General features: G+C 42.2%; 1 protein-coding gene across 1 annotated transcript in view; it reads left to right on the top strand.

Annotated features, from left to right (window-relative positions):
- The first annotated feature begins 9,722 nt into the window (after nt 1-9,722).
- The window catches only part of NAA25 (N(alpha)-acetyltransferase 25, NatB auxiliary subunit), a 63,829-nt gene continuing 49,145 nt past the window's right edge, over nt 9,723-24,406 (top strand). The window contains exons 1-4 of the mRNA XM_027566614.1: nt 9,723-9,822; nt 19,229-19,314; nt 19,758-19,896; nt 23,623-23,741. Of these exons, the coding sequence (XP_027422415.1) occupies nt 9,765-9,822; nt 19,229-19,314; nt 19,758-19,896; nt 23,623-23,741 (402 nt within the window). The 5' untranslated portion in view covers nt 9,723-9,764. The remainder of the gene's footprint in view (nt 9,823-19,228; nt 19,315-19,757; nt 19,897-23,622; nt 23,742-24,406) is intronic.

The raw sequence follows: 24,406 nt of genomic DNA, 5'->3' as shown, positions 1-24,406 counted from the left end.
GCTTCCCCGTCTCTGGGATTCTCCAGGCAAGAACACTGGAGTGGGTTGCCATTTCCTTCTCTAATGCATGAAAGTGAGAAGTGAAAGTGAAGTCGCTCAGTCGTGTCCAGACTCTTAGCAACCCCGTGGACTGCAGCCTACCAGGCTCCTCCGTCCATGGGATTTTCCAGGCAAGAGTGCTGGAGTGGGGTGCCACTGAGGAAACACCTAGCAAACTAATAAAGGGTTGTCTCTGCCTGTTGGCTACAATGAATAATGCTGCTATGAACAACATTTGGGATTTTGTTTGGTTTTGTTTTTTGTTCTTGGCCCTGCCACATGGCATGTGGGATCTTAGTTCCCCAACCAAGGATGAAACCTGCACCCTCTGCAGTGGACGCGCAGAGTCTTAACCACTGGAACCGCCAGGGAAGTCCCTGAATATTTGTATACAGTTTTTTTGTGTAGACATATGTTCTCATTTTGCTAGGAGAAATTCTACCTAGAAGGGGAATTTACACAATGACTTTTTACATATGTCTACATGCCTGTTACCACCACCCAGATCAAGAAATAGAATATTTCCAGCACCAGTGGGTTCTTTTAGGCTCTTTCCCTATTTAACCCTATTCCCTATTCCTACAGGACAACCAGTTTTCTGACTTCTATCATTGTTTTGTGTTCTCATCACAAAAAAGAAATAATAATTGTGTGAAATGATAGAGGTATTAGCAATTGCTAAGGTGGTAATCATATTGCAATATATGAATGCATCAAATTAACATGTTTTATACCTTAAATTTATACAATATTTTATGTCAATTATAGCTCAGACAAATAAATAAATAAGTTTTACCTATTCCTGTACATCATGTAAATAACTCATTATATACTCTTCAGTGTCTGATTTATTCATGCAATATTTGATTTTATATTTCATATTTCATGCAATATATTCACTCATGTTCTCACATATAGCCTTAGTTTGTTCATTATCATTTCTGCATAGCATCCCAAATAAATTTTGAGCATATCACAATTTATTAACCCATTCTACAGTTGATGAACATTTGGTTTGCTTCTATTTTGGGGAAGAATGAATTTCTAGTTCTTTGATTAGATATGACATTCATTTCAGTTAGATGTACACCCAAGCATGGAATTCCTGGGCAAGGCTATAGGGTATGCATATATTGGTTATTAAAAGTTCCAGCCATCCATGTATTCATAAATATCTCCACTTCTCATGAGTTGGTGATTCTCAAGTATTTATGGTTAGCCTTTGCTTCCCCACCCCCCCCCCCCCTCCCCCACCCCCCCCCTCCCCCACCCCCCCTCCCCCCCCCCCCCCCCACTAACCTCTTAATTTCCACCGATGAGTTTTGGGTTCTGTCTTCTTCTATCTCTCAATGACCCCAGGAGCTGGCCCATTAGTTGGTCACCAGGTACTTAGACAATTGACAAGCTGGGAAGGGGAAATAAGGCCTTTGGCAGGGAGTAAAGGGGGAGGTTGGCATTTGGAATGACTTTTTTCCCCTTTGGCCATGCCACGGGGCTTGTGGGATCTTAGTTCCCTAACCAGGGATTGAACCTGGGCCCTTGGCAGTGAAAGCCCAGGGTCTTAACCACTGGACTACCCGGGAATTCCCAGGAGGTTGGTATTAGGGAGTCTTCCTAGTGTCTGCTATAGGAAGGGCACTCATACACACCAACCCCGTCAGCGAAGGTAGAACTTTCAGGGCAGCCTTTAAAAAATCCTTTTTGTTTGATACTTTCCACATATTCACAGGTATATTCATCTGTTACGGAAGAAACACTTGTGAAAGCACTGCTAGAAAACAGTTTCCTAGTCAAGGTGCCAGGCCCTGAAACTTGCTATTGGTATGCCCTTCAGGCTCTGAAATGTTTACATTATTCTGTCAATTCTGAAGCAGGTGGCTAGGAAACTCAGCTGACTTCTGGGGGCTCATACATATTCATAAGGAGAATGGAGATTGGACCTGAGTCCCCAGGGCATGCTGGAAAATTGTCCAGAGCTCCCCGTTACTAGGCAGAGTTCCCCGTTACTAGGCAGAGTTCCCAGAGGCTGCTGCTCTCTGCCCTCTGGCTTCCTCATCCCTTAGATGCTTGCACAGAGCCCTTCTAGATCCAGAGAAGGAGACACCAGGCTCACTTGCGTCATAACCTGATTTTCCAGAAAAACTCTCAGCTGTCTTGGCACCACGCTGCCGAAGAAAGTACTTCCTGTTTCCCAGGGGGAAGAACCTTAGTGCATAATCATTGTTTTTCAAAGGGTGGTTTGCTGGCTGGCAGAATTAGTGTGGGGTGGGGGGGAGGATTGCTCATTAAGATGCATTTTCAGGCCCACTTCACACCTACTAGATAAATGGGTAAATATATATATTTTTTGACTGCGCTGGGTCTTAGTTGCAGAATGTGGGATCTAGTTCCCTGGCCAGGGATCGAACCTGGGCTCCCTGCATTGGGAGCACAGAGACTTAGCCACCGGACTACCAGAGAAGTCCCAATGGGTAAATATTTCTGCGGCAGTCCCAGAATGTTCATTTTAGAAGTTGGTGGGTGATTCTTGTGTACAATAAACTTAGAGAACCAAGTTCAATTACAGGAAAATTAAAAACATAGATACATTCTTGAAACTATATGCAGTCCCAAGCACCTGCTCCCACCAGCTTGAAGATCTTGCAGTTCTACCCACCTTCTCTTGTCCCTGCTAGGACTTTGAAAGCACTGTTTCTGTCTGCTATGACTTGTCAGGCTTTCCTTATCCTTCAAGACTTGGCTTTGACCTCACGTATTGCAACAAGCCTTTCAAGAACTCTGGGTAAGGTACCCCTCCTCTGGCCCCCACTGCCTCCTGTGGTCACCAATCAGGGCCCCTAGAGAGCTACAGTATTGTTGCCTGAGGAGGTGCCTGTCTATCCTCTTAAACTGAACCAGCTGCTCCAAGGCTGGGCTGACATTTTTTCATGGGCATGTCTGGCACCTAGCATATATACTGCCCAGTAGGCACTATATAAATATTGATTAAAGGGAAGAATTATCTATTATAATTTGTGCTTTTTTGTGCTTATTAAAAAAAAAACCTTGCTTACCCCATGGTAACAAAGATATTCTATGTTTTCTTCTAGAAGTCTTATTGGTTTACTTTTTACATTTCAGTCTGTGACCCATCTTGAATTAGTATTTCTGTATGGTCTGAGGTTGGGGTAAAGGGCTTTTTGTTTCTTTGCCACACTTTGGCATGAAGTATCTTAGTTCCCCAACCAGGGATTGAACCCTAGCACCCTGCAGTGGAAACGCAGAGTCCCAACACTGGACTGCCAGGAAAGTCCCATAGGTTTTTTATTTGTTTGTTTTTAAGGTATATCCTTTTGCTTCATTTACTGTGGAGCGGGGACTTCATTCTTCCATTGAACTGGACTTGGGCCTTTGTCATAAATCCAAGGACATACAGGCAGCTGTATCTGGACTCTCTGTCCTACTTATCTATTTGTCTGTCTTAGGCCAATAGCACACTGTCTTAAGACTGTGGCTTTATGGTATGTCTTGAAATCTCATCATGTAAGTCCTGCTACTCTGTTTCTCTTTTTTGAGATTTATTTGGCCACTATAGGTTATTTGCATATAGATTTTAGAATCAGTTTGTGCATTTCTCAGTTTGTGAGCTTTAATCTCTTTTACGCTTTATCTTCATCAGAGACCTGACCACACAGCAGCACTACTTCCCAGAAGCTCCTTTTTTCTAAACCAGAGACTGCCTTCTTGGCACCTAGCAGCCATTTGCAGCTGACAAAAGCTCTTCCCAGAGTTCAGCAACCCAGAGGCTGTATAGATAAAGTTCAGACTCAGAACACAGATTCCAGTCAGCTCCGCAGAGTCCTTATTTGTGGCCCCAGCATTGACCTGCCCTTGAAAGGATCCTGCAGACTGTCCCATGACTAGACAGAAATGCATGTGGAAATGTAATATATGATAAAGATGGCATTGTGTGCTTTGTGAAAAAGATGGATTATTCAATAAATAGGGTTTGGAGCAATAGGAAAAGATAAAATTGGAACCCTACCTCATTATTCATGCTGAGTAAAATTCCAAACAAGTCAAAGATTCAAATGTTAAAAACAAAACCATCAGATTACTAGAATTCCTAAAGCAATTGAAAAATAATACAGCAGTGGGGAAAAGACTGCAAAAACCAAAACACTTCTTCACAGCAAACCACCCCCTTCCCATATCCCAGAAGTTAAAAGGAGAACAAAGGCTTTCCCTGGTGGCTCAGTGGTAAAGAATCCTCCTGCTAATGTAGGAAGCATAGGTTCTATCCCTGGTGTGGGAAAATCCCACATGTTGTCGGGCAACTAAATCCCCTAGGCCACAACTATTGAGCCCATGCTCTAGAGCCCTGGAGCGGCAACTACTGAACCGACGTGCTGAAGCCCACACACCCTGGAGTCCATGCTCCATGGGAGAAACCACAGCAATGAGGAGCCCATGCACAGCAACTAGAAAGTCACCCCTCGCTCACCACAACTAGACGAAATCTCACAAGCAACAGAGACCCAGCACAGCCAAAAGTAAATACATTTTAAAAGAAATAAAATTATTTTTAAAAATATGAAAACGTAGAAGGAAGGATACTGGCCAATAGCAGAATGCTGCTTATCTCTGAGGAGCCAGGGAGATGGGGAGATGAAGAAATGTACCTACAATATCAAGTCTGTGCTTGTTAAACGTAACATTTGTCAGACCTGTGTGATATGTATACATGATTATTATTCTATCTTTAGATTTTGAAACATTTCATTATTTTTAAAGTTAGGAAACATAGTTTATAGAGGAATATTATTAAGAGGATGTAAGCGTTCTCAACTTAAACTATATTAATGGCTGCACAACTTGGTAAAATGTAGTAAAACAGCATTGAATTGTGTCTTCAAAATGAGGGAATTTTATGGTGTATAACACCTTAATAAAAAGTTGAGCATAAATATTGCAAAGATATAAGGAATTCTTGGCGATTCAGTGGCTAGGACTCAGTGCCTTCACTGCTGGGGCCCGGGCTCAGTCCCTGGTCCAGGAACTAAGACCTTGCTGTAGCCACGCATTCCGGGAAACAAACTCACTCAGAAGGACAATGCAGATAGTGGAGTGCAGTTTATTACACAGGTGGGCCCAGGACAGAGGATCCCCGACCAGCATTTGTGAAAATCTTTTATATCCCATGTGTACGTGTCTGAACTCACCACCCCAAATTCCTTGAGACTTACATAAACCAAGGAAAATAAATCCCAATAACCCCATCATTCATGTGCTATGTGCTCATGTGGTCAAACAGTCAAATAATTAGCCAATAATCAATAAACCCAAGGTTACACTCCGATAGATAGAGAAAAATTTACGGCCTGTCTGGAGGAAGGGGTGATTAGTGTATGTTTTCTCTTAGGCAATGAATAACCTAGATACGATCTTCAAGGTTCCCCTGTCTGGAGGGGCTCTTATCCTTCTGTTGTTGTTTTCATAGGCACTAAACACAGAGTTCAGAGTCCATTGGAAAGGTGGCCGAGCATGATCAGCATGAACAGGCCTAAGGTGGAGTCCAGGCCCTGTGAATTCCTTCTTCTATCCCACAAGCCCTGTGGGCAAAAAAGAAAAAAAAAAGTTTACAAAGATAACTGGGCTGCACGCGGCCTCTTACTTACACTACTAGGGATTGAACTCACATCTCCTGGAAATTGGGAATGCAGAATCTTAACCACTGGACCACCAGGGAATGTCCTCTGTTTTATTTTTAATTTTTTACAATTAAAATGAGATCTATCCCTTCTAATTTGAAAGCTGCTGTTGCTAAGTCGCTTCAGTCGTGTCCGACTCTGTGCAACCCCATAGATGGCAGCCCACCAGGCTCCCCCGTCCCTGGGATTCTCCAGGCAAGAACACTGTAGTGGGTTGCCATTTCCTTCTCCAATGCATGAAAGTGAAAAGTGAAAGTGAAGTCACTCAGTCGTGTCCGATTCCTAGCGACCCCATGGATTGCAGCCCACCAGGCCCCTCCGTCCATGGGATTTTCCAGGCAAGAGTACTGGAGTGGGTTGCCATTGCCTTCTCCTCTAATTTGAAAGAGGCCTGGGCAATTTAGCATTCATATGCCACCTGGTGGACAGAATTGGAAGTGCTAGAGTGAACAAAGAGGGCACCGCTGGGACTGAAAGCTGAAAGGGGCTCTCAGACCCATTCTCTCTTTTCCTGTTGGGAAAAATGAGGCCCAGGAGTGTATCTTAAATTATTGGCCAAAACAAGACCATAACCCCCAACTCTTAACTCTTGGTTCTGTGTTTTTCTGCCTTGATCTCTGTCTACCTTTAATTCTGTGCCTATTTGGTATTTTTGTCCTTCTTTATACTAAGTATTGCAGGAAATTCCAAGATATTCCTCGTGTGCCACGACTACTGAGCCAGTGAGCCACAGTTACTTAAGCCCACGCACCTAGAGCTTGTGCTCCACCAGAGAAGCCACTGCAATGAGAAGCCCTGGCATTGCAGCTTGAGAGTAGCTCCCACTTTCCACAATCAGAGGAAGACCTAGTGCAGCAACGAAGACCCAGTGCAGCCAAAAATAAAAATAAATACATTTTCAAAAGGTCGAGAAATCCATGAAAAATATGAACTTTGTCACTGTTCTGTTTATTCTGTGGAGGATTAGGATTAGGCATTGGATCAAGGTGGAAAAGAAAAGCAAAGGAAAATTAGAAAAGTTATCCAGTGGAGATGCCCACAACCACTACATCCAAGTAATGCAGAGCCCTGCCCTAAGTCCCCAGCTACCAGCACGACACACTGGTGTGCCTCACGGCTCCTGAGCAAGAGGGTTTCCTACCAGATCAAATCTGCCACCAAATAGGACAGGAATGAAGGGCTTAGCCCCCTGTTCTAAGTCAATATAATGGACACCACCATTGAATGAACATCTGTTGTATACCAAGTATTTTCCCATAACGTCAGCTCTAAGGTACAGAGAGAAGGATAGGCTCTTGGCTCCCTTGGGGGGCAACTCGTTTGTTACCTGAAATGATTCAGGCCAAAGGGTGTGAACGTTGCCGCTCAGGGAGCAGGTAAGGACAGGCCTAGAGATGGGTGACTGCTTCAGTCTTAGGCTTTTGAGGACAGGGAGTGAGAAAAAGAAAAGAAAAAGGCTAATTCATCCTGCTTGTATGCCAAACAGGCTTTCAGGGTGGAGGGAAACATGTTCTACGCAGCATGGTGACTCAAGGACCTGAAGGCCTCTCTTAGGTGGGTCCATAAGACTCCAGCCCTGCCAAGTTCAGGTAGCAGGGTGCCAAGCATCAGCATTCCTCTTGGGCCAGCCCAACAAAGGTAATCTAAGAACATAGCTGAGTAACCACAGTCCTGGTCAGGAGCCTCCTGTGTGCCCCTTTTAAGGTGCTGCGCTTTTCCATTCTGGGAAATTCTTGAAACTCAGGTAACTCAACAGCTCTCTCATTTGTGTCATAGATGAACCCCAGGTCTCCTCCCTTCTCTCCCCTGGGCAAGCCCAAGTCCAGCCCAGTCCTACCTGGCCACAGCACCTAAGAGCAAGCCTGGGATTAGCTTACTGGAGGCTCCTGACCTTCATTCTTGCTGGTTAACACGATTTTGGAAGCATGGAGTTCTCCCTGGGATAGGGTTTAGCAAATAAATGTGTAGAACACCTGTGCACCTGAAACTAATATAATCTTGTAAATCAAGTATGTCTCAATCAAAAAATCTAGGTCACCTGGTTAAATGTGAATTTCAATAAACAGTGAATGTCATTTTAGTGTAAGTATGCCCCAAATATTGTACCATATTTGACTTGACAACTCTACCCTGGAGGTATCTGTTTATTCATTTATCCTGAGCATATTCTAGAATAGCAATTGGCAAATGTTTTCTGTAAAGGGTCAGAGAGTAAATATTTTAACCTTCTGGGCCACAAGGTCTCTGTTGCAACTACTCAATTCTGCTGTCGTAGCACAAAAGCAACCACAGACAATGCATAAATGAATAGTTGGGTTCAATAAAATTTTACTTATAGACACTGACCTTTGAACTTTATACAACTTTCATGTTGTGAAATATTATTCTTCTTTTGATTATTTTTCCCCATTTAAAAATGTAACAATCATTCTTGGCTCACAAACTGTACAAAAACAGTAGTAAGGTAGATTTGGCCTATAGGTCATAATTTGCCTGCTTCTGATCTAAAACAGGATAAAACTTTTGTCTGAATCCAAATCACAAGAGGATTTGTAAAGATACAAATTGCCGACCCTGCTCCCAGAGCATTTGATCCAGTATGTCTGGAGCAGTGCCTAATAATGTTTCTAAGTTCCCAGGTGATGCTCAAACCCGTGTCCTCTGGAGTGGAATGGCCAGGGAGGTCCCCATCTAGCATATTTTAAACTCTCCTCAGCTTTAGGAACTATTTTCTATGAGGATCACAGATCATATCTTCATTTGAGGGACTCCCTCTCCCCAGCCATCCCCATTCTCCATAAGAATTTTTCTGTGTAATTGCTTCTGGAATTTTCTCTTTCAGCTAGAACTCAGGACAGAATTGGGATGAGAGTTTCTAGTGCATTTGATTTTTAAAAAGTAGTCACTCCCCACTTCCCAACCCCCGCCCCCCACAAGTGCATTTAGGGACCTTCGTGGTGGTCCAGAGGGTAAGACTGTGCTTTTACTGCAGGGGGTTTTATCTCTGGTTGGGAAAATAAGATCCCAAGTCCTGCAGGGTGTGGCAGAAAATTTTAAAAAACAAACAATAAAAGCATTCTAAAATCTTTGATTTTGGAATAATTTTAGACTCACAAAGGGGGTGAAAAGAGGATTAAGTTTTCATATACCCCTCAACCACTTAACATCTTGCATTACCATGGTACATTTATCAAAATGAGATACCAACATTAGCACAATACTATTAACTGAACTCTAGACTTTATTTGAATTTCAATTCTTTTTCCACTGATGCCCTTTGTTCTGTTCCAGGATCCCAAGGAAGATATCACATTATGTTTGGTTGTCGTGTCTCCTTAAGCATTGCTGGTCTGTAACGGCTTCTCAGTTTCCTTATTTTTCATGACCTTGACAGTCCTGAAGCCTACCGGTCAGGCATTTTGTAGAATGTCACTCAGTATGATTTGTTTGATGTTTTCTTTGTAACTAGTCTGAGTTTATGGGTCTTCCAGAAAAAAATACTACAGAAGGGAAGTTTCTTTCTCATCACCTTAAACTGTTAATGTTAACTTTGATCCCTAGGATGCTTCTTAGTAGGCTGAGCACCGAGGAAGGGGTGAAGGGACCCCGAACTTTTCTGGCACGTTTCTACTTGTCGCTCAGCACCCCTTTTCCCCTACTGTCCCCGGGGTCACCCTCCCACAAGAGTTTCCGGTTCCTCGACAGTGAATCAAAGACAAGTCTAACTGGTCCTTCAGCACAGAGGAGAAACAAGATGAGCAGGAGCAGCCGAGCCCTGTCTTTAACCAAGTTTCCCCCCCACCCCTCCCCTCACTTTTCACCAGCAAAAGGGAGGAAAAGGAGCCACTGAAGTGACACACCTGCGGGGCGGGGGGTCGGGGATGCGGTTTGGGTGTCTGTGTTTTCCGCGCCGGCGCGTTCTGTCACAACCCCGCGACCATCGCGATAGAAGAGCGAGATCGGCGCTGGCCCTTTAACAGCCCCTTCCCGGGGGCCTGCCCCGCGCGTGCGCACTGCGGTCCTGCGCTTGTCATCATGGCGACGCGGGGCCATGTGCAGGACCCTAACGACAGGCGCCTCCGACCCATTTACGGTGAGTGCCTGGGGCCAGTCTGGTCGCCAGCCGAATGCGCCGAGGGCTTCCGAAGCCGGGGCGAAGGTCCGGGAGGGGCACTGAGGGGCCAGGAGCCGAGCCGGCGGGCACAGGGGGCGGGCCGCGCGGGCCTCTAGGCCGCAGCCACGGGCCTCGCGTAAGCGCCGGCCTGGCTTTCCCGAGCCCTGAGTTGGTAGCGGCGCGGCCAGGGCGGCCGCAGGTCTGCAGAGCCGGCCTGACAGGCAGGCCCTGTGAGACACTACTCTCGCCGGGACCTGCGCTACCCGCAGGCTGCGTTGTCTATCCGCAGGTGGAAGCTGGCTCCGGCATGAGGGTGGGACACCCTTGCGTGAGGGAAAATTTCCTACTAAAGACTTTTTACTTGTGGGAGCGGGGCCTAAAGTGTTGTCTGACTAACTGTGCTTGGCGCACAGGGAGAAACAGAGGGCCAGGGAGGGGAAGGGGCTGACGCAAGGTCAACCCATGTCGAGTCAGGAGCAGGCCCGGATTTGAGGCTCCCAATACAGAGCCCTTTGGTGGAGGAACAGCTGCTCTGGGCACACGTGGGAAGCGGGGGCGGCGGGGCGGGGGGGTCTTGGGTCCAAAATAGCGGTGAAGCGACTGCAATAGCTGGTGTCGAGGGGCATGCAGGGAGGGCTCTTCCTTCTTCTAGCTTCTCTGGTTTTTCCTTTGCAGCCTGCCCTCCGCGTGCTAAGTGGATCCCCTTTCATAACGCTTACCTCAACCCTCAGGCTTTAAGATCTTGGTGGCATTCTGCTCTTCCAGTTGGGAAAAATCACGTATTTGAGTAAGGGAGAAAAACCTCTTCAGTAATCGAGACGTTCTGTAATTGGACGGTGGTCCCGTTTGTATTTCCTTTCCCCTTAGATGCTTGTGTGGTCTTGGTCTAGTTCATAGTTCTAGTTCATAGTGAGGAAGGCTTCAAGGTCAGTGGTTTTTGCAAAAGGAGGCCTCGTGTTTATGGGGTAGATGTTAGTTAAATGGAGGCTTCTCCGCAAAGCTGAGATGATTTAACTTTTTTGGATGGGGGTAACTTTATGTTTCTGGTACAACTGGTAGTGCTTTTTGTAATTTGTATGATGTTTTGCTCTCGAGTCTTATTTGATTCTAGCAACAGCTTTGTTGATAATAATAATAATTATTATTTAACAGCAATAATAATGTGGATAGTCTGCTAATTATGTCAGTCACTTTCCTTGCCCTTTTATATTTATTATTGTTTGATCTTCACATTTTCTTCTGGGGTGGGTGGTTTTTCCCAGTCCCCTTCTCCCTTCTTCTCCCTCTCTTCTTTCCACAGATGAGGAAACTGGGGGCTTTATTGATGTGTGATTTGTCTAAGGTCACTCAGCTAACATGAAACTGGTATCTTGTTTACCCTGTGGACTGTCCTAGACTTATTCTTTTAACCACTGTGTTAGAAATCACCTTAGCTTGCGCTGAAGGCACTGATTTGCCAAAGGTCTCAAAGGTGGAGAGTGGTAGATTTCCATTTTCCCAGGGCTGTAAAGTCTTGTGTCCTCCAGTAGACATTTTAAAGGGCAGAGATGAAGTAGACAAGCGTGACTTGAGGGTAAGTACTGAATCCAGAGTTCACAATTGGTAGCTCATTACTGCTTTATAGCAGCTGCTTGCAGACTTTTTTTTTTTAAGATTGAATATTTTTAAGAATCATTGGATTTCTAAAAATTGTTCTTGAGGACCAAAGATTATGTCTTTGGTGCCCCATAAATTGCTTAGAATTAATAATGTTTTGAACTATCCAATAGGAAAGCTAGTCCCTTTAACATTATTAAACATCAGGCTATGTTAACCAGATACGTAGGTCATATTAAAACTGAAGCCAGAATTATGTAGCTTTTCTTATAGTTACATGGGAAGAAGATTAGAAGATACTTTTTTTAGGAGTTCCAAGGCAATTAATATACACTGGCAGAATTAGGGAAAGAACTGCACTTCTGACTTCTGGACCTTGGGACAGCTTCTGCTTTTGTGTTTAAATACCTTAGTGCCCCTAAACCACTATTGTCCCTTGAATTTATCTCATTAGCTGACACATGAACGAGCTAATGCTTGGTGGTACTGACCCGCCAGCCCAAAGTTCAACAACACTCAGCATTGACTGAGTGCTTGTTGGTGTGCTCACTGTCCTGTTCGGGAGGTAAGATTGTTGTGAGCATAGTAGTAAACTGAAGGCCAGGGATGAACTTGCTCAGGGTTGCGGCTAGTGAATTGTGGAGCTGGAATTTGAACGTGGCCATTCTCACTGTAGAGCTCAGCCCTTACTGAGTTTGGATTCTGCAGCCCCACTGCCTTTTGTGCAACATTATTTATATACCCAAGGTTTAGGATTTTACAGCTGTGAGAAACTTTGCCTATGACCTCAGCTTTTGCTGATGCTGTTGAGGGTAGAAGCGGACAGGGTGATTAATTGTGAAATTATGGTAGGTTGAAATTCTGTTTTTGATGTCTCTGTATGTAATAGCTAGTTGTTTAGTCGAATGTTTTTAGAGTGCTTCTCTTTACTCATAAATTGGTAAGTTTGGGTATTGCAGTTTTGGTTTTTGAAAACCATCTTGAGTTTCTCAGAATGCCTACTTTATTGTTGTCTCCTTTCACTAAAATTATTTTCTTGTACTTTGTGGTTCTGAACAGATTTTGTATTCCCATGTGACGTGGTGAGCTCCAGTGCTTGCTTCTACCATTATTATTTTAAAATGTTTTTAGTAGTAAGTAGGTGTGTAGAGTTGGAAGTGATGGTCAGATATGGCACTTAATAAATTTTTATAGGATGCAGGAATTGTAAAATAAAATTAGAGAAGTTTCAAAGAAAAAATACCTCTGTAGTCTTTAGAATACACACATACTTTTATGGCATGAGATCCATTCTAATCTTTGTTACTGAGTTACAGTCTTTTTTTTTTTTGGTCTACTTATTTTTAAAATTTTATTGGGGTATAGTTGATTTACAGTGTTGTGTTTGTTTCAGGTGTACAGCAGAGTGACTCAGTGATACATGTCTAAATGCTTTTTTAGACTTTTCTCATATAGGCTGTCACAGAATGTTGAGTGGAGTTCCCCGTGCTATACAGTAGTCCTTGTTGGCTACTGACTTGCAGTCTTGCTCTAGCCTGAATCATGTGTAACCTGTTTCCTAGCTGTGTTTCCTGAATGATAATCACTTCTTTGGTGCTTTAGGACATTTCCCTTCCATGTGTGGCCAGACTCCAGGTAATTATTTTGCTATAGTTCGTTATTAAAACTTCCCAAGTCTTCACATGATTATTCTATATATTCTGAACCTTCTGTTGGGCGGTGTTAGCTCAGTGAGTCTTGTCCTGTTTCGCCCCAAGAGTGATAGGGTGTCTTGGTGAGTGAATATTATCTTTTCTTTCTGTAGAAAAGTCACTTGGCACAACCTGTAGTCTTCTGTTCTGAAATCTTGACCTTTTAAAAAGCTCTTAGACTTTGAGATTCTAAAAGCATTTTAAACTTAGAAAGACATGTTAATGCACAGAAAAGTCTTAGAAGCATGCACAGAGTAGAGGGCAGTGGGTGCGTAGGGCAAGATTACAAGACTAATAATTCTTTTCATGTTATACCTGTATGAATCACTTTTTTTTCCACTATGACTATTATTTTTATTATGTAAAAATTAACTGAAAAAAGTCCAATTTGATCACAGGAAGCCATCACTAATCATTGCTTCCTTGAATATCCTATTGTGGTCACTTTGTATGTATGTATCTCTTTCTCCCGCATTGTAAAAGGATAAGTCTGAATACCGTGTGAGAAGTAGGTTTAAAAGGGCCAGATGCAGGATGGAAGGCCATCAGTTCGAAGGCATTATTTGTTTTTAAGTTCAGCCTCACCACCCCCCATCTTGCACTTTAGGTATTTAACAAAGGCTTGTTGATTAAAAGAATGTTTCACCTACAATTTGTGTTCTTGGTAAAAGCAAGACTTGTGTTCTCAAGCATTTAGGATTTTTAAGCAAAGGACATTGTAATTTGAAAATGGAGCTTGTCTTTTTCTAAATTTGGAGCAATATCTTGAGTAGTCTCTGAAGTCCTTGTAGGAAGTGAAAACAGTTACAGGTTGTCAATTTCAGCTACTCTGGAAGGTTTAAAAGCATTTGCAAGGACACCTAATTTAAAGGCTTTCCTTTTTATTTGTGAGACTGATCCCTTTTCTATTGTCAGTATTCGTAAGTATGATTGGACTTATGATTCTTAAGGATGTTGGTCCCAGGGCCTCTCTACAGGGCCAGTAGACAGTAGGCCTGTATGTGTCGGGGCCTACTGCCGTCTGTCTGCACCTGCAGGGAAGGGGAGCTTCTGTTGGCCGTATTACCCAGGAATGGAGCTAGCTCATTCGTTCAGTAGATTTTGATAGTCTTACCAGTGGTTTAACCCAGTGTTTCCCAGATTTCTATCATTCTTTTATCCAATCTGATGATTTTAGCTATATTATAATATCATCTGTACTATTAATTATTTAATATTTTTCTCTAAGTTGACTGTTAAATTTATTTAAAAATAATTTGTATTATTGGGCTTCCCTGGAGGTTCAGTGGTAAATCATCCACCTGCCAGTTCCGGAGACGCAGGTTTAATCCCTGGGTCAGGAAGATCCACTGGAGGAGGAAATGGCAACCCACTCAAGTATTCTTGCTTGGGAAGTCCCGTGGGCAGAGGAGCCTGACAGACTACAGTCCACAGGGTTACAGAAGAGTTGGACATGACTTAGTGACAGGGCTTCCCTGATAGCTCAGTTGGTAAAGAATGTGCCTGCAATGCAGGAAACCCTGGTTCGATTCCTGGGTTGGGAAGATCCCCTGGAGGAGGGAAAGACTACCCACTCCAGTATTCTGGCCTGAAGAATTCATGGACTGTATAGTCCGTGGTGTTGCAAAGAGTTAGACACGACTGAGTGACTTTCATTTCACTTCACTTAGTGACTGCTGCTGCTTCTGCTAAGTCGCTTCAGTTGTGTCCGACTCTGTGCGACCCCACAGACCGCAGCCCACCAGGCTCCTCCGTCCCTGGGATTCTTCAGGCAAGAACACTGGAGTGGGTTGCCATTTCCTTCTCCAATGCATGAAAGTGAAAAGTGAAAGGGAAGTCGCTCAGTCATGTCTGACTCTTAGCGATCCCGTGGACTGCAGCCTACCAGGCTCCTCTGTCCATGGGATTTTCCAGGTAAGAGTACTGGAGTGGGGTGCCATTGCCTTCTCCGCACTTAGTGACTAAACAACAACAAATCTTTATTGTTACTGTTAGTGGAAAATCTGTCACTTGCCCTGAGAAAGCAAACCATAAGAATTAAATTTTTTTTTGTTGAACCAGTGGCATGTAGGATCTTAGTTCCCTAACCAGGAATTGAACCTGTGCCCCCTGCAGTGCAAGCATAGAGTTGACCACTGGCCCGCCGGGGAAGTCCCTTGACTAGTTTCTGATAGTTGTGAAACTCTCAATCTGAGACCTGTTGCTTCTCTGTTTGAAAAAAATGGGGGGGGGGGGGGACATTAACAAATATTAAAGAAGTGACAGGCAAATGCCAAATTGAGTATCTCCTTAATATAAAGGAAATATTAGAAGTCAGCTTTCTCACTGTGTTATCTAGTACTGCCTACAGAGATCACCTAAAAACAGAGTAGTTGGAGTGATAACTATGCTTTGAAAAACACTGCTTTTAAAAAAAAAAAGAAAGAAAAACACTGCTTTAACCGACACATCATCTTACTTCCTATGCCCGATTTGTGGATGGCTGACTGGCTGACTCTCATTAAGGGAACCATACCAGTCCTCATGGTCAAGCCACAATTACCCTTGAGTAAGCTTTTAAAAAGACTTAAAAAAATAGACTTAGGATATCATTTTTCTTGGCCTTTTTTCACCAAATGCTACATAATTTATATTACAAAGTCAGTGATGTAAAATGGAAATAAACATTTCCCAAAGACTCAGCAACCAATTAATCAGTAGGCTTCCAGGAAGGGGGAGCCTGACAGCAGGCTGAATGTGGTGGGATGTCTTAGTTAAAATTCTTTTGGGTTCAAGGAGCAGAAACCCTTTGACACAAGCTCAAGTAGAAGGAGGTTGTTTATAAACCCTTGTGGGAGCCTAGGGCAGGAATGCAGTGTTCTGGAGCCTGATGGAAACTGGAAGGCTGTCAAGATCTGAAGCTTCTTTCTCAAACACTTGTCTCTGCTGCTCTTATCTGTTTGTGTCTATTCTTTTCTCTGCTAGGTTCTTCAAGCCTTTTTTTTTTTTTTAATGTGCTTACTCATCACTTATGCAGGGCCCTAATGCTGGCTGAAGATAAAGTAGGGAGAGGTTGTTTGCTTAATCAGCACTGCCCCCTATCTCCCCCCCCCCCACCCCTGCATCTATTTTTTGATAAAGATAACTGACATTATTCTTTTATAAATGTTTCATGAATGAAGAGCCAAGAGATTACTCCCTTTTTCACTCCCCATTAACAAATTTGCATCTCCCAAGGCTCCTTCCTGGAGAAGAAATGGCAACCCACTCCAGTGTTCTTGCTTGGAGATTCCCAGGAACGGGGGAGCCTGGTGGGCTACCGTCTATGGGGTCGCACAGAGTCAGACACGACTGAAGTGACTTAGCAGCAAGGCTCCTTCCAGATGGAAATTCTGGACCTGCCCCAGATGATCTCAAACTGGAAATATTTATTGCCTTCCAAATGGAGTTCTACATAGCTTTCTGACTCTAGGTTTCAGCATTGCAGTTATAGATTACCAGGTTTACCCAGCTTGGGTCAGATGTCCACTCCATTGGGCTTCAGTTACGTGATCTAGACATGCTCATCCAATTCTACCCCTTCAGCAGAGTCTGTGGAAACCATTCCCAGGGAAGAGGGCAAGGGTACAGCATATTAATATATCAGAGCCTTGTCAACAACAGAGAGGAAAAGTTAAATATCCTTGTAGTGCTAACCTCTGGTCTGATCCGTTTACGGGGCGATCCTCAGAGCTGGGGTTTCACCAAAGATACCTATTCTTTGAGAAGGCTTCAAGATGTGGTCCATGAACCTGGAGTCTTACAGGATTGAGTCAGACATAACTTAGAACTCACTCTGCATGAGACCAACACCAGGTTATTAGAGAAGATATCATTTATTGAACTGAAACGTCTCTCAGATATTCTGTAAGGACAAATGGTGGCCTGTCGGCTGAACTAAGAATTTAAGAAAACTGGTATTAGGTATTCAGGCCAAGATTTTGTGTGCTTTTAAATTTCTGTGATTTCGCTCTACCTGAGTATTAAATCTTTGGTCTTTTTTAGATTGTGTTTCCTCCAGAGTAAGTCTTCTTAATCACTGTACCTAGCATTATTGGTGCTCATTGGTATTAAGTGCCTTGAAGAAGGACTAGAGATGAAACTCATGTGTTCATGTGGTGGTTTTTTAAAAGTTGTGGCAAAGTATTCATTGGAGAAAACTTGAAGCTGTCAGGTAAAATGATAGTGTTTCTGTTATGTGGCCTTGAGCCACCAGGGCCGAATGATTTTGAGTTGTCTTGGCCTCCTCTCTCCCCGTTGCTAACTTGGGACCTTGAGGAGCAAAGAGGGACCAGTTGTAGTGGATGGTGAACTAGCTTGTGTTCAGCCATGTTTCTGTGTTCTGAATCAGCAGCTACCGCCCTATTTCCCATTTATAACACCTCTTACTTTCAAGTTAATCAGCTTTGTTTTCCTAGAGCGGTTTTTCCTATTCACCCACACACCCCGCTCTTCTCCCGGCAGTTTCCCGTGTTACTAACATTTGCACTGGTGTGCGTTTGCTACAGTTGCTGAGCCAATGTAATGTGTTATTGTTAACTCCCTAGTTTACTAGTTTACATTAGAGTTCATTCTGTATGTTGCACTTTCTGTGGGTTTTGACAAATGAAAAATTGACACATACCGTCATTACAGCATCATATAGCTTCACTGCACTGAAAAATCCCTGCTCTCCGATTATTCATCCTTCCCTCGGCTCCTGGCATCCACCGACTGTTCCACTGTGCCTATAATTTTTGCCTTTCTCAGACTGTTATATGCTTGGAATCATATAGTATGTCGTTTTGTCATATTGCCTTCATTCTCTTGGCAGTGTGCATTTAAGAGTCCTCTGTTTTTTTTCTTTGACTTGCTAGCTTATTTGTTTTTATCACTGAATAATATTTCATTGGATGGATGGATGTACCACAGTTTTTTTATCCATTTGCCTACCAAAGGACACTTTGGTTCCTTCCAGGTTGTGGCAATTACGTACAAAGTTGCTGTAAACATTTATGTGCGGATTTTTGTGTGAAAGTAAGTTTTCATCTCATTTGGGTAGATAACAAGGAGCTGGATCGTATGGTTAGAGTATGTTTAGTTTTTTAAGAAACAGCCTGTCTTCCAAGGTGGCAGTGCCATTTTTGCGTTCCCACCGACAGCCAATAAGAGTTGCTTTTGTTCCCTGTCCTCACCAGCATTTGGTCCATAGATTAACTTGAGTTGTTGGCATTTTGTCTGTTCTCCTGCTGATTTGGGACCTCGATGAGCCAAGAGGGACCTGGTGGTAGTAGTAGGCTGTAGCCTGGTCAGCGTTCAGTCATCTTCCTGTATATAGAATTCACATCTACCACTGTTGCCCATTTAACACACTTCTCATTTTCTTTTAGATCCTCTCATTTGGAAATTAATCTTTGCTTTTATTCTACTTTTGAATAATAATTGATTGCTTTTCTTCCTTAACAAAATTTTATAGCAAGTCTCCATATTCCTCGAGTTTGGGAATGGATGCATAGGTTAGGGAACTTAGAAGGCAATTTTTCTTCAAAGTCAGTGCTAGTTTCTCTTTCAACTAATGTATATGAAAGAACTGTTTTTCCTACCTTGTCTACTCCTAATATTGTTGGATTTAATTTGCCACCCCTGTTACTGTCTCTCTTTTTTTCCCCCAGCAAATTATTCTTAACTCTGTGGCATAATAAGTACACAGTACACATTTTATTGAGGGAATGTGGTCCATTTGGTAGATTTGAAGTTTGAGTATAATAAACTGTTTTTTTAGATATTTTAATTTTTGTGTGACTAAATCCATTTGTTTGGCATAGGTAAAAATATTAGTGTTATCTGTCATCTAAATATATTTGGTCTTGAGTCTTCATTAAGGACTAGTATAACTGGATTATATTGCTTTTGGATGAGAAATGACTATAACAAAATATAAGATTGGGTTCTGGACCATCCTGGCTGTTTAGAGTTCATATCACTCCGTGATATTTTTAAATACCATATTAGGACACTTTTTGAAATATCTGATACTAGCCTATGCATTTTTCATATTTGTTGTTGAAGGAATATAATGACCCTAACTTCTGTTTTCATAGATTATCTTGATAATGGTAATAATAAAATGGCAATTCAGCAAGCAGATAAGTTGTTGAAAAAGCATAAAGATCTTCATTGTGCTAAGGTACGTTCATTTGCCTTCGAGTTACTTATATTTGGTGGGTTATATATTGTAATCTTTAAAGGGAAAGGTGTTTCATTAATCTCTTTAGTGCCTGTGTTTTTCAGAGTATTTCTTAGGCCATATATTTTCCTGATCCCTTAAATGCCATAAATAGTATTTAATTAAAAGCTCACTGCTTTTTTCTTTGGACATGACTCCTCTAATTTAATTATTCTGTTTTCACAGGGTCCCTTTAAGGGATGTTGTACGTTTTTTTTGTTTTGCTTTGTGCATTCTTAATATGACTGAAATAGGAAAGAATCTTTATTTGCTGATATTTTTAGTAAAATAGTTGATTTGCAACATAGGCATATCTTATAATTTACCTTGTGCTTTCAAATTGCCTTTCTTTGGTTCACATTTCCTTTTCTGTCCTTTAAAAGCAGTTTTGTCTTTTCTCTCAGGTGTTAAAGGCAATTGGTTTACAGAGAACTGGAAAGCAAGAGGAAGCTTTCATCTTGGCACAGGAGGTGGCCGCTCTTGAACCCACAGATGACAACTCGCTGCAGGCACTGACTATTCTTTACCGGGAGATGCACCGACGTACGTTTCTTTCTTTCCACTGTTTTTAAAACTGTGCTTCATTTTTTGGCTATTTCTGGTTGACTTCTGTATTTGTCTAATTTACTTACCACTTGTGATTTGATGGATGACAGCAAGTAAACTAATGCATTGATCATGGCCTGCAAAGGCTGTGGACAGAGTGGCTATTTTGCTCATATTAGGATCCTTGAATTGGAATGAGGACTTGAATTTTATTTATGACATTTTTATTTGCTAAATGAAAGAGTTGCTTTTTCCGCACTTTAAAAAACATATATTTCTGGCTGTGCTGAGTCTTCGTTGCTGCTTCGCTGGCCCTTCTCCAGTTGGGGTGGACGGGGACCGCTCTCTGGTGCAGTGCGCAGGCTTCTCACTGTGGTGGCTTCTCTCGTTGCAGAGCACAGGCTTCAGTACTGCAGCTCCCGGGCTCTAGAGCACAGGCTCGAGCATGTGGCACATGGGCTTAGTTGTTTTGAGGCATGTGGGGTCTTCCCGGATCAGGGGTCAAACCTGGGTCTCCTTATTGGCAGCTGGATTCTTCACCACTGAACCACCAGGGAAGCCCCTTTTCCCACTTCTTATTATGGAAAATTTCAAACATAGAAACAGAATAACATAATAAACCCCAGTGTGCCCATTACTCACCTTCAGCAATTATTGACACATGGTCAGTTTTAATCTATACCCCTCTGCCTGCCAGATTATTTCTGATGATATCCTAGGTAGCGTACAGTTTCATCTGTAGATAAAGTTTTTCCTTGTTGATTTCTTAAATGTTTTGTTATGAGATACATATCTTTAATAATACATGTTATAGAAGAGTATGTTTTATGTAACACACTAGAACATTTGATGTGAGGTAAATGAACATTCATAAACCTACCACCCAGCTTAAGAAATCGAGCATTATTAGTATAGGCATACCTTGGATATATCCTGGGTTTGGTTTCACATTAGAGTGAATATTGCAATAAAGTGAGTCACATGAATTTTTTCCCCAGTTCTCTCAACCTTTATGGAATTAAAGAGAGTTAGGGTCTTCTTCTGGGTTAGGCTTTGGCTTAAAGGAATATCATGGCTGGTTTGATTGTCTACCCAGATCACTAAAACCATGTCAGCAATAAGGCTGTTTGACTTTCTTATCATGTATATGTTCACTGGAATAATACTTTTTTTTAGGGGAGGGCTGCACCTCTTGGCTTGTAGGATCTGATTCCCCATCCAGGGAATTCCCTGGAGGAGTACTTTTAATTTCCTTCAAGAACTTTTCTGTGCATTTACAACTTGGCTAACTGGCACAGGAGGCCTACCTTTCAGCCTGTCTTGGCTTTCTACATGCCTTTCTCACTAAGCTTAGTCATTTCTAGCTTTTGATTTAAAGTGCCAGTCATGTGACTCTTCCTTTCACTAGAGGCTGTTGTAGGGTTATTAACTGGCCTCATTTCAATATTGTGTCTAAAAGAATAGGGAGGCCTGAGGAGAGGGAGATAGATAGGAACAGCTAGATAATGGAGCAGTCAGAACACAACAAACATTTGTTGATTAAGTTCAAGGTCTTATATGGGTATGATTTGTGGTGCTCTCAAACAATTCCAGTAGTAACTTCAAAGGCCACTGGTTGAACTTGCCTAGTTGTCCAGTGGTTAAGAATCTGTCTGCCAATGCATGGGTCGCAAGTTTGATCCTTGGTTTGGGAAGATTCCACATGCTGCGGGCAACTAAGCTTGTGTGCCTTAGAGCTGGTGCTTTGCAATTGGAGAAGCCACCACAATGAGGAGCCCATGAACCGCAACTAGAGAGGAGCTCTCACTCCCCACTACTAAAGAAAGCCCATGATCAGCAACAAAGACCCAGCACAGCCAAATAAATGAATAGATTTAAAAAAAATCACTGGTCATAAATCACCATAACTTTATAATAACGAAAAAGTTTGAAATATTGTAAGAATTACCAAAAATGTAACACAGTGACACAAAGGGAGCAAATGCTGTTGGAAAAATGATAGATTTGTTTAGACACAGGGTTGCCGCAAAACCCTCAATGTGTAAAACACACAGTATCTGCAAATCACAGTAAAGGGAAGTGCAATAAAAAAATGAGGCATGCCTGCGATTAGAGGACTTCCTGTCTGTCCTTTGTCAATCTCATTTCCCCTTTAACTTTGTAAGAGGGATTTGCTATCCTGAATATTTTTTTAAATTCTCTTGCTTTTCTTTAAAAATATTTTCACATTTGTTTTTCTAAGCAATACATTATTAGTTTTGCTTATTCTTGGACTTAATGTAAATGGCCTCATACTGTACATCTTCTGTAACTTGCACTTTTCACCTAATATCCAAGTGCTTGTAGTTAATTCACGCTCTCTGCCACAAAATACTTTTTTGGGTGAGTACACTAGAATCTAGGAATGGAGGTGTTAGGCCATAGGGTGTAGGTTCAGCTTAAAGATAAACATGATGTCAGCTTGCTTCTAAATTTACCCTCCCTCTAGCAGTGTATAAGAGTTCTAGTTGCTTCACATCTTTGTCATTGGTGTTCTTAGACTTAAAATTTTTTTGCCATCAAACCATCATGTTGTGCTCCTAAAAATATACAGTTTTTGTCAATTATTTCTCAGTAAAACTGGAAAAAAAACAATTTTTTTGCCAACCTAGCAGGCAGAAAATGTTATTTTATAGTTTAGTTTTGTTTTTCATTCTTATAAAAGATTAAAACTTAAGAATTGAGGTATATCTGATTATTTAGGAATTATGTCAGTTTAGTGCTATGAATTCTCTCCTAGCGTTAAAAAAAAAAATTATCCTACAAGTATTGGTTGAAAGTTTTTCTATGACAAGTAGTGTACTAGAATCATAAAGGAAAGGTATTCTTTCTGCTTTCATGTTACTCATAGTTTATAAGGAAAAATAGATCAATAGATAGTATATTACATTATATATTAATACATTGTATAAGAAAGTTATTTAAAAGATTTAAAAGTGGCAGAAGGAAGCAGTGATCAAACTGAGGTGGAGGAGCAGAGATGGTGTCAGGAAGGGATTACATTTGAACTTGCATAGTTTCTGGCACCGTGCATGGATGTGCGTGTGCTACGTCTTCTCTGACTCTCTATGACCCCATCAACTGTAGCCCCCCAGGCTCCTCTGTCCATGGAATTTTCCAGGCAACAGTACTGGAGCAGGTTGCCATTTGCTTCTCCAGAGGATCTTCCCTACCCAGGGATCAAACACACATCTCCTGCCTTGGCAAGTGGATTCTTTACTGCTGTGCCCCCTGGGAAGCCCTGTTCCTGGCAAGAGGGGATTACATTTGAACTGGGTCTTAGGTGATGTTCTCTCAGTAGAAAAGAGAGGAAAGGGGAATCCAGGCAGGGGAAACAATGTGAATTCATGGAGATACGATACAGCACAGGGAATCTCGTGGAACTACAGATATTTTGATGTAGCTGGAGCATAAAGTGTCAGGCGGAAGGAATTTGGAAGAAGACAGAAAGGCTAGATAGATCCTGAAGAGTCTTATATGTTGTAAATGTCATTGGGGGCTGACCTAGTCCATTCTTTATTGAAAACACCTGAGCAAGGGAAGAGTCATGATCAAGTGAGGCAAAGCAGATAGTTCTTCTTCTTTAATGATAGGAGACATCTGTTTCCTCCAAATAGGAAAAAAACATTACTGCTAAGATTTGTTAGACATCAGTAATTAAAATCCTGTTTCTCTTTGTCTTAGCGGAGTTAGTCACAAAACTTTATGAGGCAGCTGTGAAGAAAGTTCCCAATAGTGAGGAATATCACTCTCACCTCTTCATGGCCTATGCCAGAGTGGGCGAATACAAGAAAATGCAACAGGTAACTTGATACCCAAGCCTCCTGGGCTGTGGGATTTTCACGGAAAGCCTTTTTGCTGTGGTTTAACTGCACTTGTGTACGTGTGTGTGTCTGCACGTGTATGCTTGCATACATGTATAGGAGTCAGTCTATGTATTTGTGTGTGTGGATCAACCAGATATTTGTGTGTTTTAAAGATGAACCAACTATTCAGATTCTTTAACTGATTTATTTGGGAAACGTGATTGTTCTTTTGTGGCCTAATGTATGTTTTGTTTGCTTCTAGTAAGAACAATCTAAAGGACAACCTTTAGATTGTCCCACTGCATCAGATCTCTGGTATATTTTCAGAAAATGGGCAGAAATCCCAGAGCAATAACTGAACAGACTAGAAAAATTAGCTTTAAAAGTTTACATCTATTTTGTAAATTCAACTGTGTATATAGCCTGCTAAGATTTTTAAATCCACAGGCGGGGTAACAAATCCCTGTTGCTTGGGATGCGTTTTTTTTTTCCCCCTGGATGTAGCTTCTCCTTCTCTGCTAGTTAGCACATTTTTCGTGTTCCTTGTATACGTATGAAGGTGCCTCATTTGGATACATTGGGGCTGATACGTGAGTAAAACTGGCATCCCAGAGAAATGAAATTTGCCCAGTTAAGCTCATAAAGGGTTATGATGTCAAGCT

This window comes from Bos indicus x Bos taurus, chromosome 17 (genome assembly GCF_003369695.1).
Source record: "Bos indicus x Bos taurus breed Angus x Brahman F1 hybrid chromosome 17, Bos_hybrid_MaternalHap_v2.0, whole genome shotgun sequence".
Taxonomy (NCBI): domain Eukaryota; kingdom Metazoa; phylum Chordata; class Mammalia; order Artiodactyla; family Bovidae; genus Bos; species Bos indicus x Bos taurus.
Note: the sequence above shows the minus strand (reverse complement) of the source record. Positions and strands in the feature narration are given on the sequence as shown.